Below are 20,245 nucleotides of genomic sequence, written 5' to 3'. Positions count from 1 at the left end.
CTGGTGCAGATTGAGTCAGTCCATTCGTCCGTTCATGTCAACAATCGAATAATTCGATATCTTCGATTGCTCAAAACTACTGCAGATACAGAGATAAGAATTTTGTGAACTGAAAAAATACTAGAGTTGTATTATTCCAATCGATCTGTCGTCCCTCTGACAATGGGCCTAAAAAATAGCAACAATTGATATTATAACGACGTTTCCGTAGACAAAGTTTGTTGGTAAAATGCCGATCAGATAAAAAAAAAGAAAGAAACATTAATTATATCGGTTTGGCTATTCAGGGAACTATAAATGCTACGGAGATCGTATTTTGTGTAATGGTTTTTTAATCAAATGCTAATTAATTTTCAAAAGTGTAGATTATCCTCATTAGTTATTCGTTAGACATCTATAACCAATATGTCAAGGTACTGATTAGTTCTCATGGACCAATTCACGATTATACTAAGTATAAGCAGATCCAAGTTAATTTATTGTGCTTACCAATATTTGCCTAATAATTTTTGCCGATGGCGAAGTTGTTAGCACATTGCGCTATGATACCAGGGGTCCCGGGTTCGAATCCCGGCCTGGGCATGGATGTTTGTGTGTCCATTCATCAATTTCATCCCCATCTTCGCAAATTAGTCAAAAGTGGCATAAAAAGCGAAGTAAAATAAAGCACATCAATCACACCTAAATATTTGTATGTTATGACAACACTTTGCATTTCGAATATACCAATATGAAAGAATTGTTAAAATATTTATGACGTACATGATGAGTAAAATAAATATATTTTTAAAATTTTGTAGAGCAGTGGAGAATGTCCCAAATATCTAACGGTAGCGGGCGCTACCCCTACCTAGGAACATTTTGGTCAACATAATGAGTGTAAAGTGCCCTAGGATGAGAGAAAGTAGCCATTTTGTATAGAAAAGAAGTATGAAGAATTTACCTCACGATATTCCGGCATATGGTAGCGAAATGCAGTATTTACCTGAAGATGGCAGGTTTTGAAAACTCGACTTTATAAAGTCAAACGTCGAAACTGAATTTTTGATTTTCAGTATTGTTGTTAGAAAAATTAGTTCTCGTTTCTCGAAAGAAATATATTTTTCGTATCTCCAAAAAATGTTCGTTTTTCATTTTATTTTCGTTACTCTCTTTTTCATTTTCGAAAAAGTGGTCATGTCTAGCTTTCACCGGGTATCGAATCCGGGACCCTTTGATTGGAAGTCGATGACGTTACAATCGGGGAAGCCCTGTACGTTGAAGACTTACTGGAAAGTGTGAAATGGAAAGAAAAAGAGTGCAAGACACCTACGTATTGCAACATTATACCAGTTTATTCACTTTTCTTTGGCATTTCCCCTGAGTTCCGCTCTGTCGGAACTCTGGTACAGAGAGCAACATGTTTTTGTGAGCAGTGAACAAGCTCTTGCAACTGAACTTGTCCCATTAAGCGTTTGTGGCATTCTCTCCCGCAGTGACGTAATTGTGGCACGGTGTCAAGACTTTAGGGTGGGAAATGAACTCGCTTCTACAGCGCATGGCTTCTCCTTACTCTATAAACCTTGATTTTTTAGTGTATGAGGTCGATTGAGCAATAAGAAGGGCCTCATCGCACGCAAACCAGACACCCTCGTGTTCTGACTTGAGTGCGGAATGCCTTCGTTGTTACGTTAGGCTCTTAGCGTAAATTCACTGAATTTTCTTGGGGCTTCGCTGGTATTATTTATCCTATCCTCTATCCCCGGAATCTGTAAAGCAAGGCCGCCAATAGCGGTCGAGACAGGGAGGGATCGAGTGGGCAGAGCGAAGCAGTACACGCTGCGCTGCGAAGGCTGGTAACGGCAGTCGCTTTTTCTCCTCCACGCAATCGCGTTCCTCTCAAGTTCATTGGTGGAGCCGTCTCGCGTCATTACTTGCGCAGAGACTTCTTTTCGTTCGCTTGCTCTAGATATTCCTGACAGAGTGTAGCTGCAGCCGCGTTTTCCCCTCCATGAGCTCACTTCTCCTTCTCACGCGTTCATTGGTCGATCCCTGTCGAGGAGTCGACGACAATTGCGATTTATTTCCTTTTTTATTGTCGATTTCACCCTTGGTAGTGAATCTGTAAAGGTGATTGAAATCTCTTGTCTGTTTTGCGTAATTTTTTTACTAGATCATGGGGTGTAGGTCTACAGCAAAGTGAGAAAATAATTTTAATCCATTAGTTTGATTTTGTTATGTATCGTCACTCTTCTGTCACTTTTGGCTAATCGCGAAGATGAGAAAGAGTGACGATATGATGCCAGGTTCAGGTTGCAATTCATTACCAATCAACCAAGAACCAACACTTAAGAAATCAAAGAAATGGAATCGATTTTCGAAAGACCGGAAGTGGTTTCCAGGGAAAGAGACAATACAACGAGAATGTGGTACGAGGAAAGGGAGAGGAATTCAGTATTTATGATCGCAATTGTTCGTGAGAATTTTAATTTCAAACTGGTTTGGTTAGAATGTGGTCGCAATTGTCGGTAGTCGCAATTGCTGGGACCTCCTCTCGAGTCATTACTTGCGTACTTGAACAACACGACGACAATCAAACAACCCGCCCCTTGTTGTGTCCGATTCAGTCGCATAGTAAACCAACTTCCATATGTAGATCTGCACCTGTAGGTAGATTCATGACCTCTCAAACGAAACAACACTCTCGGACATCGTTCTTGGCTCGAATTATCGACTTCCTGTCTCGTCACCATAACTAATTCTTATTGTGGCTATTGAACGAAAGACTTGGAATTTGAATTTGAATTTTTGGGTGCGCCAGCACGTAAAGGCTATTTTGCATCGTCACTTTATACGGGGTCCAGCCCCTTACAATAATTAAAATACAACTGTAATGTCGTGTCGTAACTAAAATATTAAAATTTTCTGACTGGTTCAAAGATGAGGCCGTAAGGCTTTGAATTTGAATTATTTATGTTAACTTTTCGCACAGATATACTAACCGGGACTGGACCTACTGTTTAAAATAGGATCCGCACCACTATATGCTTCCAGCGGCGATGAGGTCACCATTACGCCTTCGTGGAGATTCGGAAAGGCTTTGCACATCCTTGTTGAAGTAACTTAGTGTCAACTCTATCGACAGATTTCAATCACTCCTTACCTATTGCATCCGGAAGATGAGGCTGTTGCGAGAGCCACTGCTTGATGTATTGAAGATCTTTCTCTAGCTGTGCTTTGTTCTCCTTCAGTTCCTTCAAGATGAAGCTCCGCTCCTTCTCGGTCAGGCCATGGAAATACATCGTAGTGTAGCTGTAAAACAACATATATACAGCGTGTTGCTACACAAACTTTCACAGCGTTCAGAGATCAATAAGGCAAACAAGTATACTTGATAACGTTTTTCTATTTTATGCCTAATTTAGACGCTGTGAACCTTAAGAGAAATAACATTTTTCTGATTGTATGCAACCACGCATCACAGGCTCACAATTAACATCAATGGATTGACTTTCAATTACTATGCACATAATATCTTTAAACAATTAGGTAGATATTCGGTTTGTATGTCTGAGTAAGCCGTACAATAAAGTAAATTTGGTGTATATACATTTCCAATCTCGTCTCGCCTCTACAAGTCTCGAAAAGTCGGGGCTCGTTCTCGCCTCGATTTTTACAAGGTCTTGATATTGCCATCCCTAATGAGGATCAAAGATGATTAGGCTAAATGATGAAACTCACTCGCAAAGTAACACCCATGGTCGGGACTCGAATCCGCAACCTTCTGTGGTGAGACCATTCAAAGCGCTCGGTCATCGAGGGGGCGAATAAAGCTTTGATCGATCTATCGATTGCTTTGGTTTACTTTGCTTCGCTTTTCTGCCATTCTGGCTAATCGCGAAGATGATGATGAATGATATGATACAACAAAGAACACCCATGGCAAGGCCGAGGTTCGAACCCAGGACCACAGGCGTCGTTGCGTAGTGTGCTGTGATAACAGCTTCCCCACGGAGGAAAGGAAAGTAAATAAGCAAGTAATTTTACTTGAAACTATAGAAATAAGATACATAGGAATATAGGCACTTTAGTATTATACGGACTCCTTCCAAATCGTATTCATCCAAATACGATTCCCACTTATCGAACCTAACCTAACCTATCCTAACCGAATGACTCATGTTTGCGAGGGGAATATAACTGAACGTATAGAAATGAGATAGTCCGTACAATACTAAAGTTCCGAAATATATATAAAGTAAATATGACTATCGTGAGGGCCCCATTATTATAAACTGTGAACAATTTAGCGTACCATGCAGCTAAGTAGGAAAACATATGTATGAAAACCCACAGAAATAACGAATTTACCTGCAAATGCAAATCGAATGAGATACGCAAAGCGATAGAACGTCCGGTGTTTCTTCCAGCAGGTCGAGCGACCGTATCACCCTGCTCGATTCTGGTCAAGTTGTCCACGAGTAGAGAAAGTGTTCCAGATAGAAAAGGGTAAGCGGTTTGTGTGGCAGTGAAATTGTTTAGTCGTGACGCAAGATAAAATAAGGTCTCTGTCGTCATTTCTTGTTGTTGTAATTCCGCGTCTCTGTTCCACTGCCTCCGATTCTGCGTTTTAAGCCATTTCCCAGTGCTGTGCTAACCACTCCGCTACAGAGGGCGGCGCTGAAATCTTGCTGCTGAATCTTTGATCACATTGTCACGCTTCCAAAGGTCCATTCAAGTTGTCTGCGCGCAAATTGAACACTGTATGGTTGTTGTTATTTCAGCACCACATTTCCACCTGGTGGTTGTCCGAAAGACTTATATACACTAGGAAGACGAGACGAGCGGCTAGGTACAGCCTTAGCAACTTGGAAATACATGCTAACAACACCAAACGTGACCTGCCTCACCTATCCAGTTATGTATACAATAGCTTAAATCAACAAAATTTAAACTGCCTAACCTATTTACATGTTTTTTCCTGCGACTAATTTCAAGGTTAGGTGCTACGGCTGTCCCTAGCCACTCGTCTAGGAAGATTGTGGAATCCCCAATGGTGCTAGTGTGGTGCAACTGAAGGAACAACTGATCATAGTATCCTTGAATGTCGACTCCATATAACTACAGGTCAATGTTTCATAAGAGAACTTAAAGAAGTAGGATATTATGGGGTATACGCCTTGTCAACACTTGTCAGTACATAAGACAAAATATTGTGCTGTAAGATTGTAAAATTATACTCCCTCTGTCCCATAATTATTGTCCGGTACACTCTTGTTTGTTGTCCCATAATAATTGTCCGATAGGCAAACTGTAACACTTGTGTATACAGAAGAAGAAAATGAAACACGGGAATGAGTCATACAACGTTATTACTCAAGGATCAGTACAAATTTGCCGACCAAGTATCCAAAAGAACATAAATAAAAAGTTACCATTTTGGCATACCGGACTATAATTATGGGATAGAGGGAGTATTATTTTAAAAAAATGTAACTGGTGCATAGCCTAATAGCTAAAACCAAATAATATTTAATAGCGTCGTCGCCTTATAATCAAGGGGCCCGGATTCGATACCCGATGGAGGCACATAGTGGTTCGGATCCCACTTTAAGCTGTAGGTCCAGTCCCGATTAGCCAGGGATGCCCACAGGGGGGATTCATGACGCGCCCGCGTCATGGGAATTTTTTGAGGGGACAAAATTTTATACCAATTTTAGATATCTCCACACAAAAATGCAGGGGATCGTTTCGTTTGATTTGTTATTGATTTTTAGTTTTTTGATAATTATGTATAGTTTTACCTACCGCATTAATACAAGGTTAGTCGAGCAGACAAACTGTGTAGAATAAGGTTGACTAACAATGGCAGTGAGCCTAAAGTATCTAAAGTAAACGTATATTGTTTAAATATGTCTGTATCATACAGTGATGCAACCAGGGGGGGCATTGCCCCCCCAACCTTCAACGGAAGTCAATTCTAGGGTAGCAATGGGGGACAAACATAGACAGCCAAGGGCAACTGCAAGGGGGGGCACAGAGGAGCAATTGCCCCTTCGACTTCAAATTTTATGCAAATATAAATTCATTTTGTAAAATTTTGTTGCTGCTTGGCTCGCATTATCTGCTTTTCTCGTTTTCGTCAAGTTCAGAGCTGTAGCTAGGGGCGGGGGAGTCGGCCATAGGGGCCGAATGATCTAAAAAAAAAGTTGGAAAAGAGAGAATGCCAGTGAAATTATTTGCGCCTTATTAAACCAATATTGGTTTCAATTGCAAAAATTGGATCTAAAAATTTTTCTTACTCGCTTCGCTCGCATTCTCCTTGTTTTCTGTAATGTAATGTATTTAAATAATGTGTGGTATATTTGTATTGAATAAGCTTTGAAGGTGTTGAAAAAATATTTCAAATCGTTTGTTCCAAACAAATGCTTTAGCACAGACATCTAGCCCCCTTTTTGTGTAATTTATGAGGATAATAACGTCTTTGATACTACTGGTAGTAATAAAGCTATCATTAATGTTATTATTATTATTATTTTACGTTTATCCTGGTACTTGCACCCCTCAGACAAAAATTCGTGGTTGCACCTCAAATATTATATTTTTCCGGAAATTTTGCCTGACAAAAGTAATTTGAGTAATTAATTCGGCATAAACGGGGGGAAATGTTCTACCTTTTTGGGGGGAGTCCGACATGGGCATTGGGGGGGAGGATGGGCACCCCTGAGCCTTATTGTGCACAAAGAAAACTTAAAACACCAAATCAATCAATCAATGTAAAATTATATGTTTTAGGAAAATATAACTGGTGCACAGCTTAATAGCTAAAACCAAATAATAATTAATAGCACACAGTGGTTCAGATCCCACTTTAAACTGTAGGTCCAGTCCCGATTAGCCTTACTGTGCATAAAGTGGACTTAAAACACCAACTCAATGAAATTTTAAAAAATGATTTAGTCATCACCTCAGTCTAAAGGCTCAAGAATCTGCCCCTGATGTAATGGTTATTCCCTGTGGCCAGTAATGAAGAAATCAATCCATTGCAAAGGCGAGTCAAATAACAGGTTTGGAATTCACAACAAACTTACCGCTTCCCGTCCTAAGAACGTCAGTAATGTTCAAGTCCTCTCGCTGGAAAGAAACTTTGTACGATCTGGCACCAATGTCAACGCGTTGAAGAGAACAATACTATCAACCAATGAGGTTTTCGCTCATTCTGCTTGTAAGAGCGTGCAATTAATACGACAACATGGGGAAACAGAATCTTTGTCTTTAGGACGTAAGAAAACATGAACTCTAAACCAGGTTTTCCATCCACAACCTTGGGAAATGACACTAAAGTTATAAGACTATGCCAATGTGACTGTTTTAAAAGATGGACTTTCAATGCAAATACTTAACAGACGTGCCGATCAGGCACGAATTCACATCTTCTGCACATTTTTGTTTCAATTAGCCATTCTAATCGGTAGCGTGAGTGAGTGAGGAACATATTACATTCTCGATCTTATCTCTGCAGTGTCTCGTCTCGCGCCATTGTTCAAAATACAACCTTTCAACTGTACGCAGTGATGATGAAGTTTGTGTACTTTATTAACTAATTAAACATTTATTAGCTTCCTAAGAGGTTATGGACTCTCACTATATATATATATATATATATATATATATATATATATATATATATATATAAATATATATATGTGTGTGTGTGTGTGTACACACACCAAATCTGAAAGTATGAAACAACTTTTGGTGCACCAGGGCCGGCGGAAGGGGGAGGGGCGAACCGTGCCACAAGGTGGGAAAGCAAATTCGATGCTGTTGAGATATCAAATGGGAGAGGTCTATGATGCACTCATTCAAATAATTGGCTACAATAAAACTGTCCAAATGGTCGCACAGGAGGCTCAGTGTATTGCAAACCAGTTAGTTGCCTGGCTTTACATTCCTTTGTTCACTATACGACGCACGCTTTTAGAAGCGATATCGGGTGGGGCCACGCAGAGGGTGTGCGTGGCGATCAACCAATGGCAGGAGTGCAACGTTGTACAGTTAGGAGACTGCGGCGCGGAAGTTAAAAGCAGTGTATTTTTCTTGCGCGCAAGAAGTTTTCATAAAACTCGCCACTTTAAGGTTCATCATAATATGGGGAAAGACATTTTGAACCTGACTGTCCAAATCCCATGAATTTCCGTCGCCTACAGCCGGAGTTATCGTTCCTTGAAGAAACAATGGAAACGTCACCTATCATTTCCTTCCGCCTGTTTTTTTCGTTGCCACCGTGTTGACGCAGCTGAGTTGTTGTGTCTAGAGAAAACTGTGGGTGTTAAATTCGTCTCAATATAAACAATGATCCTTCATTGTCCTGGGCGTTCTCGAACATTGAAAGCCTGGGTCAGTTTGAGTTCAGCGTTTTCGTAGCAAGGCCGGTGTAAAATTATTCGCTCATCGTTTACTCGTGCGCCACAAAGAACAGTTTGTGAAGAGATTAAATACATCCCTTTCGTGCGATAGTGTGTGTTCTTTTTATTTTAAATAATGTCACTCTCAAAAGTTAGCACCAGTAGTACAGGCACCAAGGGTGCAAAATCTAATCATCAACCTCCAGGAGAGTGATTCGGAAATGAGTGAAATCAGTGACACGGAGACCCATGGGCGTCCGGGAGGAAGGGCCGTGGCCTCCCCTGGAAAATGAAAGTCAACCAAAAATTATATATTTTTCACATATAATTTCATTACAGCCACAATAATATGTGTTAATTATTGCATGAATATGATATTCAAATTTAAGCAATGTTTTTGAGGGAACACTATTATGGAGGAAAATGTACCTTGTTTACCCACCCCTGGAAAAAAAACACCTTCCTTGCCCCTCCCTGGAAAAATCCTATGGACGTCCATGCGGAGACCGAGGAAGACGACCAGAGCGGTGATGAATAAATACCTTCAAGCTTCTATCAGGTATGGGTTTCTCGTATATGCTACAGTGATATGATATTATAATCCTGTGTAGAAATATTCACTATTATTTCACTGTACTCATATATACCGTGCATGCATTATCAAAAATAATGGACACATCGCGAATTTTCTGTCCTTAGAGTGCCACACACATAAATTTGCCGTTGCGTAGAAACGAATTTTCGTTTCGTCTCCCTCTCTCTTAGCATCACGTGTTCTACCCTGCTCGAAAACCTTCGCTATTGTTGCCATATTGTCATTTCATTCCTGGACACACTCGCGCAAACATCATTGAAAACAACTGAATAGCGCTCCAGCTCGCGGTTCCCACCGTTCGGCAGGGACGGTAATGTGGCAATATAGCACGGCGTAGTGCTTGCTTCTTTTATGGAGTGCATGTTCATTGGCTAGCTAGTAACTAGTGTTGCCAACTGTAATAATGAAGCACTATTTCTGTCACGAAAGGGGAAAGGCAGGTAAAGTGGCGGTGAGTTTTGTTGGATTGGAAGCACCATATTTTTATTTTATACTAAGTATTTGACCGGTTTGACGTTGTGTGCGTGTATTGCGTGTGTGTATGTAAAAGTGTGTGTTTGCTAATGAACGTTAAGTTCCATGATGCCTCCAGTTCTGTCGAAGTTGAAATCAAAAACCTTGCATAGCCAAGCTCGGGAAATTCTAAGCAACGTGCACGAGTTCATGAAGGAGGAAGCCAGTCATGGTGTTAGCATCCCAATAAAGCATTTTTGCAAGAGAGCAGCGAACCGCAGCAACAAATTGTTCATATTTCATAATTTTGGAATTATTCAAAATAAATAAATTATGTGGCTCCAACATCATTTCAACTCTGGCTCTGGCACGTGTTCTTGTAGAAATTGCATAGAGGAGGCTGTCATTTTTGCTGCTTAATGCGATACATATTGTTTTCTGTGTTAAAATTGCCATGCTTTGATGGGTGACCAAGTTCATAGCAGGGCCGGCGGAAGGGGAGGGCGAACCGTGCCATCGCCTAGAGCGGCAAAATTTGAAGAGAAGAAAAAAATAAGCCTATTGAAAACTGTGATCGAGCGAGATATTCTTTTGCGCTGAATAGTATTGAAATAGCATAAGAAGTCTCATTATTTATTTTATATTTTGATGTTTTACTTAGGAATATATTGATTTTCAATTTTCCGTTGCTGCGTAATGACCGGGGGGGGGGGGGTCGAAATAGAGCGGCATCTGCCGCCACCTCCCAGGGAGGCAAAATTACTAGCGCCGGCCCTGGTTCATAACAAAAGAAAAAGCCGCGTAGCTTATCGTCTAGTGGCAGTATATGTACTTGTTATTGTTGTGGAAGCCGTACAACAAAGGCAACCGACTATCGCCGATCTCGGAGAGGAAATAATAATACTGCTTGAGGAGGAGTGTTATGGTGCAATTGATATGTTGATATGTTCGGCCGTTGCAGTTCCATACCAGTGTATACGGGTTTTGGGAGTGAAAAGTTAGAACGCCACCAGTGCATTAATGCAATGAAAAATAATATATATATATATATATTTTTTATTTTGTTTGAAATCACTCAAATAAGGAATCGTATGAAGAAGTCTTCTTTGCAGCATTTTTGGTAATTTTACTTATGTGTTAGTTCATATTTTGCGAATTTTTAGTCCATATGTATGTAGCTACATACAAAGCCACTTGTTAGTACATATTAATCCTAGTCCTGGCATAATGCATGACGTTTAAAACTCAACGTTAGATAGACCTGAATTCTCTAATTTTATTGTTGTACGTACAGTAGAATAGGTAAGACAAGAAACTCCTCGCGGCCTCACGCCCAAGCCATACGTAGGGGAAGGACGCACAGAAGCAGGGTTGGCAGTGGATACGGGTCAAATGTCTACGCAGAACGAGAACACAAGAAAACTAAGCAAGAAGATCTGGGTGGTATGGCGGTAAACATACAACGGAATGACCGTGTTCTGCTAAGATGGAATCAATTTTGAACATCTTCAAACGGGGTTTGTTAATTTTCACCAATGAATACAATTCTGGTTTGAACATGTGTGCGTCAAAGGGGGTGTTGTTTTGAACGAGCCACTGAATCATAGTGTCTTTTCGGGAGGAGGAAGAAGGCGCAGGATTTATTTGTATGTTATGGCATGAGGCATGAGGCGTTGTCGACAACAACCACACTGTTTCGTGTCAAATTTGGGATCAACATCTCCAAGGACCCTGTGGCTGAGTGGTTAGCACATCCCGCTAAGGGTCCTGGGTTCAAATCCCGCTCGGTCATGGTTATTTGTAAATGTCCATTCATCAATTTCATAATTTCATCACTCATCCCCATCTTCGCAAATTAGCCAAGAGGCACAAAACGCGAAGTAAAATAAAATATAGGCTATCAAATAAAAGAAAATCAAAATTTTGGGCATTATAATCCTCTACGTCTCTTGTTTCCCCTTTAATACCAAAGAAGTGAGACGAGGATTGTCTTATCGGCGCAGTGGATGATCATATATTAGGTACTTAAAGTATACAATTGGAACTTAATATTCGTTAACCCAATATTTATTACAAAACATATTAGTACTTATACTTTCCAAATACAATTAATTCAACAGAAATATCTATGGATTATCTCCCAGTTAACCTAGTTTAATTTGTCCCATTTGATAGTCAGCAGTCGGTAAGTAAAGGCTACACGAGTCAGAGCAAATCGCAACCCAGCCCAAAACCCCCCACAGCCAACATGACCCGGAGCAATCCACCAAAAAATCTAAACTAAAACAATTTCCTTTTCTTGCACTTTTAAGAACTCAAAATAAATCAATAGACTTTAGGTAAATTACACCCGGCCATGGGGGCCTATAAAGGGCGATAGACTGTAATGCAATATACTCAGCCTGTCCAGCCAGTGTCCAGTACGTCAGAAGTCTCTCGTAGTCGGTAAGGATCTGCCACGCTAAACTTCTCGCTCGACCAGCGCAGAAGCCCAGCCAATGGCAGAACCTTCCAGAGTCACCTGTCTGTTGAGTCTCCATCCGTCATTCATGAGCAATATTACACTATGGGCTTACAAAACAACCTCTCCCCCAAAAATTACAATTTTCTAGCACATAGTGTACTACTAGTTACACACATCTTTTCAGACTTCACATTTCAAACATACTCTTCTTACATAACCAAGTTTCAAGCTTTAGAGCGAGGTTTCGTAATAGTTATAGGGGTTTGCGCATGTCATCCCTCCAACTCCATCGCCTGTAAATATTCAAAAAGAAAAAAGAAAACAAACTGGTACCAGTACAAGTTTACAAACATAAACCATTCATTCTTACTATAATACAGGCAACCTACACCAAATCTACAATAATTTACATTTATATAATGGGAGAATCCTTAATGAACCTTACATAGTCAGAGATCTTGTCGATCCATGTATAAAATTACCTATTATTGCCTCTCCTGGGCTCCAAATATCTTTTCAATTTATGTACATGTACTTTGGAACATACCTTGTCATCATCAACTTTCTTAACCAGAACTGAATTCTCTGTTAGAAATTTACTTATAAAATATGGACCCTCGTACATATTAGAAAGACTTTTAGTTATCTTGTCCTCTAAGGAAGATTTAATCTTAGTCCTAACTAATACTTTGTCATTGACTTGAAACGTTATGGGTGCATATCGCTTCTTATACAATTGTTTTCTCTTTTCCCATTCCCTTTGCATATTTCTGATAGCATTTTTCCATTTATCTTGCAAATTACCATCTGCTACATTAAAATCCATATCAGATAATTGCCATTGGACTTCCAATGGATCCCACAATTGTCGTCCCAAAAACAATTCCGATGGAGTATATTTCAAATTTCAATGTATGATGGTATGAACAATTTAAACTATACTGTATCTTTTTCAAACCTTCATGCCATTTAGTTTGATCTGCTGAATAATAACATCTTAAGGCAGTTTTCAAAGTACGTATGTATCTTTCACTTAAATTGGCCTGAGGATTGCCAACAGATAATCTAATATGCTGAATTCCATGGTTAAATAAATAACTGGTAAATGCATCTGATACAAAATATGACGCATTGTCTGATACAATCTCATAACAATAGCCATAAGTCATAAAAATATGATCTAATTTATCAATCAATACCTTTGAACTCAATTTCCTAATTGGCTCAAATATACAAAATTCTGATGCTCCATCTACCAGAACAAAAATATATTTATAACCATTAGATACAGGTAATGGTCCACAAATATCTATGTACAACCTTTTCATAGGAATTGTTACAATTTCAGACGTTAATATATTTTCAGGGATTGTGTTTTTACACTTAGATCGTTGATATACATCACAAGATTGAACTAAATGCTTAACATCCTGAGACATATGTTCCCAAGTAACGTGTCTCTGTAGACGCTTAAGTGTTTTCAACCAATTACCATGAGATCCTGTTCGCATAATAGTGTGATAATATAATATTAAAGGATGTTTCAAATTATCTAGTACACATATCCTATAAGGAAAATTCTTGGCTTTAGTTCTTTTGTATAAGAAACCTCGATGCAATTTATAATTTGGGAAATTTATACCTTGCTCCATTTGTCTCATAATATTGGCCAATTCCTGATCTTTCAACATTTCTTTCTTCAAGGTATCGGCATGAAAAGGGTTTACCAACATGGCCAAATTAACATTACTAACATAATCAGAATCTAATTCTTCCGTCTGATATTCTCTCCAATCATACATACGAGATAATAAATCAGAAGTCACATTTTGCTTAGAGGGTATGTGCACCACTTCAAACTTATAACAAGAGAGTTTCTCCATCCATCTCGCATATTTGGAATATTTCCGAGATTGTTTAACCATATAACTAAGGCTCATATTATCTAATTGAATAATAAAAGGCTGAATTTTCAAACAGTATTCAAAACGTGATATGGCTTGCATTAAACTTATAAGTTCAATCTCATAAATTGTTCGTTTTCTATCAACTTCTTTTAATCTTTTAGAAAAGAACGCCACTGGTCTCAGATTATTATTTTCATCAGCTTGTAAAAGACAAGAGCCGAATCCTCTCAAGGACCCATCACATTGAATAACAAACGGTTTATTTAAGTCAGGCAATTTCAAAATTACATGTTCTCTAAATAGAGTTTTAGTTTTTTCTAGTGCCTCTTGTTGCCTAGAACCCCAATAAAACTTTATTTTGGGTGTCCGGATTTCATTTAAGGGAGCTACTACAGTAGAATACTCTGGAATAAATTTAGAATAAAAATTTAAGGTACCCAATAATCTTAATAATCCTTTTAAATTTCTCGGCGAAGGGAGATTTTGAATAGCTTCAATTCTGTCTGGATCCATTTCACAATTTCCTTGCCCCACAATAAATCCCAAGAATTTTATTCTCCTTTTCAAAAAACAACTTTTATTGGGGGAAATAGTTAACCCATATTCTCGTAATCTCTGCAGTACTAAACGTAAATGTTCCATATGTTCTTTCTCATTAGCACTATGAACAATTATGTCATCACAAAATAAATGTAAAAACCTTCCCTTATAATCATGAAAAACTTGGTTCATAACTCGTGACATGCAACTTGGCCCAATACTAATGCCAAATGGAATGACCTTATATCTATACTGATTATTGGGAGTTACAAAGGCTGTTACATCTCTACTAGATTCATCCAAGTTTACTTGGTTGAACGCTCTTTTCAAATCAATAACAGAAAATACTCTCCCCTGACTCAATTGAGCCATAGTTTCTTCCATATTAGCCACTGGGTGCGCATCATAGATTATTTTCTTATTCAGTGCAGAATAATCACAAATAAGTCTTTTAGTCCCCCCTGAAGAAGGAATTACAAAGCAAGGTGCTGCGTACGGTGACGAAGATGCTTCAATAATGTTTTGTTCTAATAATTCAGTAATCACTCCATCTAGTTCCTGTTGTTTAGATGGTGGAACAAAATATGGACTCCGATGTACAGGAACATTATCATATAATTTAATTTTGTACGAAAAGTTCTTTAAACGTCCTAGCTTAGAAGTAATAACATCAGAAAATTCACTTTTCAACTTACATAACTGTTGTTCAGTATCCTCTAATGCAAACTGTCCAAAAGATGCGCCAGAAACATCAGAAGCTCTGGATTCGAGTCCACGCCTTCTCTCTTGTGGCCTCCACGAAGTCCTGGACTGGCTCCGAAAGGAGTTCTCACCACTGTTTACATTTCTGACGAAGTTTTCCTGGTTCGCACCTGTTGCCTGCTGGAAAGCTACATGTTGACCTTGGTCAGTTCTCGTGCGCTGATAAGATCGAGCTCCGACACCTCGGCCTGTGCTGGCTGAACCCTGGGCAGGAGAACGTACAGGAAATGAAGGACGATCTTGTCTTTGTCTTTGACCTATATTCTGTAAAACACGAAAATTTTTGCATAAGCTTTCAGATGTCCATTTAATAGGGATTTTCTCATCACTTCCGGAAAAACCAACAATTTGTTCTAAATAGTTAATCACCATGTGGCACTGTTTCTGAAATCTCACACCAAGCACTAAGTCTAGAGGCATGTTTTTGCAAACATGAAAAGTTGTGGTCCACGATAAATTTCCAAGACCAACATTTAACATAACTCCTTTATTAATATTCATAAGGTTGTTGTTACCAACTATCACTTGCATATCCAAATCCCATTCTCGAACAGTTCCCCTAGTCTTTAGTCGATCTAAGAGACTTTCACTAATTAAACTATATGTTGACGCAGAATCTAAACAGGCCAATAAATTCAGATTATTGATTTTACAGTCAACAAACACAGCAGTCACTTTCGTTTCACCACCTTGTCTGGGTCCTATGTCACTACGCGATCCTTGCAAAGCAAATTGAGCACCTCTCACTTGCATCGGACACCATCGCTCAAAATGATCACTTGCTGAACATTTACGACAATATTTGGGCGTATATTCTTTGAATGCATGTCCTTTAGCCTTGAATTGCCGTTCGATATTATGTAATCCCCAAAAATCCTTGGACAAATAAGAAAGTTTTTCTAAAACTTTCAACTCGTTCTGCAATTCATTTAAAGTATTAGGTATCCCCTTTAGATACAATTTTTGGGAATACTGAGGTTTAAGTCTATCCACAAGATAACTTACAAAAGTGCATTCATCCATATCATACTGTAAAATCTTAGCAGCTCGAACTCTACTTTCTAAATACTCTAAGGGAGTTTCATTATCTCTTTGATTACCCATTACATACTTATTACATAAATACTGCCTCCCAATAGAAGTAGCATACTTATTCAAGATCATTTGAACTACATCATTCCAAGGGATATTTTCAATTATGCATTTCATCCATAATTTACCCATTTCAGTATTTAATTTTGGTAAAACTGCGAGCATAATCTCGTGAGAAGGAAACATTTTTCTGTCTTTAATACCCTGCAATACATACAGAAATCGATACAGGCTTTCAGCATTAATTTCCTTAACTATAGGTACAGTAGCTATTAATAGAGTCAAATTTTCTTTGGCCATTTCCATATTTAACTTTCTCAAATCGGACCTATTATATAATACTCGTTCGTCTTCATCAGACGACGACGAACTTTCCAAAGGCTTACTTTGGCGTTTATTCACCCACCGGGGTTTACAAGGGATTTTTACGTACGTTTCTACATCTTCCCCCTCCCTTTGTCGTCCTTGGGCATTTTCTGGGGTGTGTGGTAAGGGTCCTACAAATTCATTTAACAACTGCGAAGCAGAATGTTCTCTACGAGTTGAAGAAAGTGGGGGAAAAGGCGGACCAAAATTCCTCCCATCCACTGTTCCCGTAATATCTACAGTATAATAATTCCGGGAGGTAGCCATATTACCGCACCATTTTACAGTCTAACCATACTAGAAATATTGATAGCCAAATGTACATAAGTACCAGAGATAGAACCAGCATGAAACCATGCTCTGCTCTTATAATCCTCTACGTCTCTTGTTTCCCCTTTAATACCAAAGAAGTGAGACGAGGATTGTCTTATCGGCGCAGTGGATGATCATATATTAGGTACTTAAAGTATACAATTGCAACTTAATATTCGTTAACCCAATATTTATTACAAAACATATTAGTACTTATACTTTCCAAATACAATTAATTCAACAGAAATGTCTATGGATTATCTCCCAGTTAACCTAGTTTAATTTGTCCCATTTGATAGTCAGCAGTCGGTAAGTAAAGGCTACACGAGTCAGAGCAAATCGCAACCCAGCCCAAAACCCCCCACAGCCAACATGACCCGGAGCAATCCACCAAAAAATCTAAACTAAAACAATTTCCTTTTCTTGCACTTTTAAGAACTCAAAATAAATCAATAGACTTTAGGTAAATTACACCCGGCCATGGGGGCCTATAAAGGGCGATAGACTGTAATGCAATATACTCAGCCTGTCCAGCCAGTGTCCAGTACGTCAGAAGTCTCTCGTAGTCGGCAAGGATCTGCCACGCTAAACTTCTCGCTCGACCAGCGCAGAAGCCCAGCCAATGGCAGAACCTTCCAGAGTCACCTGTCTGTTGAGTCTCCATCCGTCATTCATGAGCAATATTACACTATGGGCTTACAGCATTCATATCATGGTGGTAATCACCAAGAGATTTTCCAGATTTGAACATTAACCGCCAGCATGTACAACAATTACACGTTGCCCTTTAGACACCGGTGCTTTGACGGCAGCCGCGGTTCCATCCACCCAAGCTTCTTTCTTTGTTGTCGAGCTGTGAAAATAAGTCCGTCAACGTAAACAATGGGTCGTCCTTGTCGACGAAAGATTTTTATGGCTTTGAGGTACGATGAACGTCAACTTCTTATTTCGTCCTTTTCTATAAGCAATTGTCTATTATTTTCTGCTTTTTCCCACTTAAACTCTAGGTCACGTATTATCTTGCGCACACACCAGACACTGCCTTGGAACTCTATTCTTTGTTTCAAAACCCTTCGGATACCTTCCTCGTCCGTAAGGTGAAATTTGTGCACATCACCCCTAGCAACACACTTATCGAACTCGTCTATATGACTTTTTATTTTTCGGCAAGGTCGTATTTTATTGGGCGTATGAAAGTGTTTCTTCAACGTAGTGCATGCTTTACTTTCTATTAGTACAATTCTTCTCACACTGCTGAATGAAACACCACATGCGCGAGCCACCCTCCTTTGCAACTGGTTTTCGGACATACGAACTCCCACCTCGTCTTTCATAAATGCATTGACATTATATACAATTTCTCGCCCTTGGCTGTGGATTACTTTCCGTGCACCGAATTTACTTGCTTTCTCTGAACTGCAAGCTTCCATGCTAGCAAGTACACTGCATACAAAACAAACACACACTTTAAATTAAGACAGGCAAGTCGATCGCGTTGTTTCTCGGTGCTCGCACAACATTTACGACGTTCGGCAACCCTGCCTGTGTGCACGATAAGGGAAGTTCGCGCATGCGCTTGCCGCGTTTCCGACCCAGCTCATCGGTGGGAGAGTTTCTTGTCTAACCTCTTCTACTATAACAGCTGTGCACCGGCGCACTGCAGCGATTTTTCTATCTGCTGCATTAGCAACACTGCTTCTTTAGTTGTTTCGCGCATCGCACGGCAGAAATATCTGCGCTGGACTCTACCTTGCGCTAGCAGTTAATTTGGCAACAGCGCAGTAGCACTGGCTGGGTATTGGCCGAACTCATGTTCCTTCTAAAAGCGTGCGCCGTATAGTGATCTGGTATGACTTTTTACTCCGCGTAATGTAATGAGCAAATGTCTTCAAAACATTAATCTACGATGTGTTAGATGCTGTTAGATGATATGTTACAAACATGTCAGAGCTTTGAAAAATGCAGGAGTGATGAAAAATTTGGAAGTTTCTTAGAAGCCACTTCCTCCCTCCTCCCACTCGTGGAGGCGTCGGGGGGTCGGCGACATGTGAGTTCGGTTGATGAGAAAGAATTGGCATCAAATTTAGATATAGATGATCCAAAGATAGGCAACACTGTTGTGACGTTCACTAGTCAATCATTTGCACGATTCCATTTCGTTCATAAATAAGTCGAACTAAAACGCGAAGGTGAAGATACAACTTCTATGGGTTTATATATTAGTGAAATAACTGACCAATATGCAGTTCACTATTATCTATTTCCAAATTCCATTATACCCATTGATACATAATAACTATTGATTATCTTTGCTATAGCAACGTTAGAATTCCAAATATCTTGTTTATACAGCGTGTAGCTCAATAAATAACATAAATCATAAGTAACGTTGTAGAAAGTAATTACTATACATTTTTTGAACCGTTAATATAAAGTAATTTGTATAATGTGAAATTAATAATTTCAATAAACATATAATTATATTGTGCGGATTCACAGGACCGTCACAACATTCCCCTCCTCCGGGAAAATGAAAACTACGAAACAGCGAGGAGGAGTTTTCATTTACAAATCAGTCAGATGTTTATCAACATAACTAAAACAAAGTTACAAATGCACAATATTATCTGACATTCGACAACAACGTGCACATAAACAGATTTGTGCATAACAGGTAATAACAAATCAGAACATAATACAACATTCAATTGTGCAAGCTAATAAACAAAGTTTTCTTTTCCAGTATCTACTCTCATAAATTTAATTCTCAGACAAGAGTTGATTCCTCTTTCCTTCCAGTTAAACACTCTATGATTTGAAAAGTTCACCTTGTCATAATATTGCTGCTTCATTGTGTAAAGAATTGCATTATTGTCCTTAATTCCCTTGACAAAGAATGGCCCAATATACAAGTTGAACAAGTTAGGAATCTGGCTGTTAATTTTAGAACTAACTTGCCTATTTTTTATCATAACCAAATCTCCTGTTTGAAGCTTGATCGAATTCAATGCATTCTTAATCTTTCTACTTCTTCTAGATTGTCTAGTCCTGCTTTCTGCTAAAACAATTAGCTTTTCCATGGCAAAGATTTAATTTGTTCTGGCCAGCTGATTTATTCAAATATTGAGTCCTTCATATCTTCATGTAAGAAAAGTTCACTAGGAGATAATCCGATAACTGAAGAGCATGAATGATTTAGTAACTGAATAATAGAATTTATTTTTGGATACCAACTGGTGTGATTATCATTGCACAATAATCGCAGTAAACTAACCATCTCCTTATTGTACCACTCATTTGATGTAAATTGGCTCCCGCAATCTGATAATACATTACATACAGGGTAATGTTTAAAATATTGTTCTTC

General features: G+C 39.0%; 1 protein-coding gene across 1 annotated transcript in view; it reads right to left on the bottom strand.

Moving 5' to 3' along the window:
- The window catches only part of LOC145988967 (retinol-binding protein pinta-like), a 50,785-nt gene that overhangs the window by 13,489 nt on the left and 17,051 nt on the right, over positions 1–20,245 (bottom strand). Inside the window, exon 2 of the mRNA XM_083124270.1 lies at positions 3,143–3,291. Within this exon, the coding sequence (XP_082980396.1) occupies positions 3,143–3,291 (149 nt within the window). The remainder of the gene's footprint in view (positions 1–3,142; positions 3,292–20,245) is intronic.

The sequence above is a fragment of the Lepisma saccharinum genome, chromosome 6, assembly GCF_977018435.1.
Source record: "Lepisma saccharinum chromosome 6, izLepSacc3.1, whole genome shotgun sequence".
Taxonomy (NCBI): domain Eukaryota; kingdom Metazoa; phylum Arthropoda; class Insecta; order Zygentoma; family Lepismatidae; genus Lepisma; species Lepisma saccharinum.
Note: the sequence above shows the minus strand (reverse complement) of the source record. Positions and strands in the feature narration are given on the sequence as shown.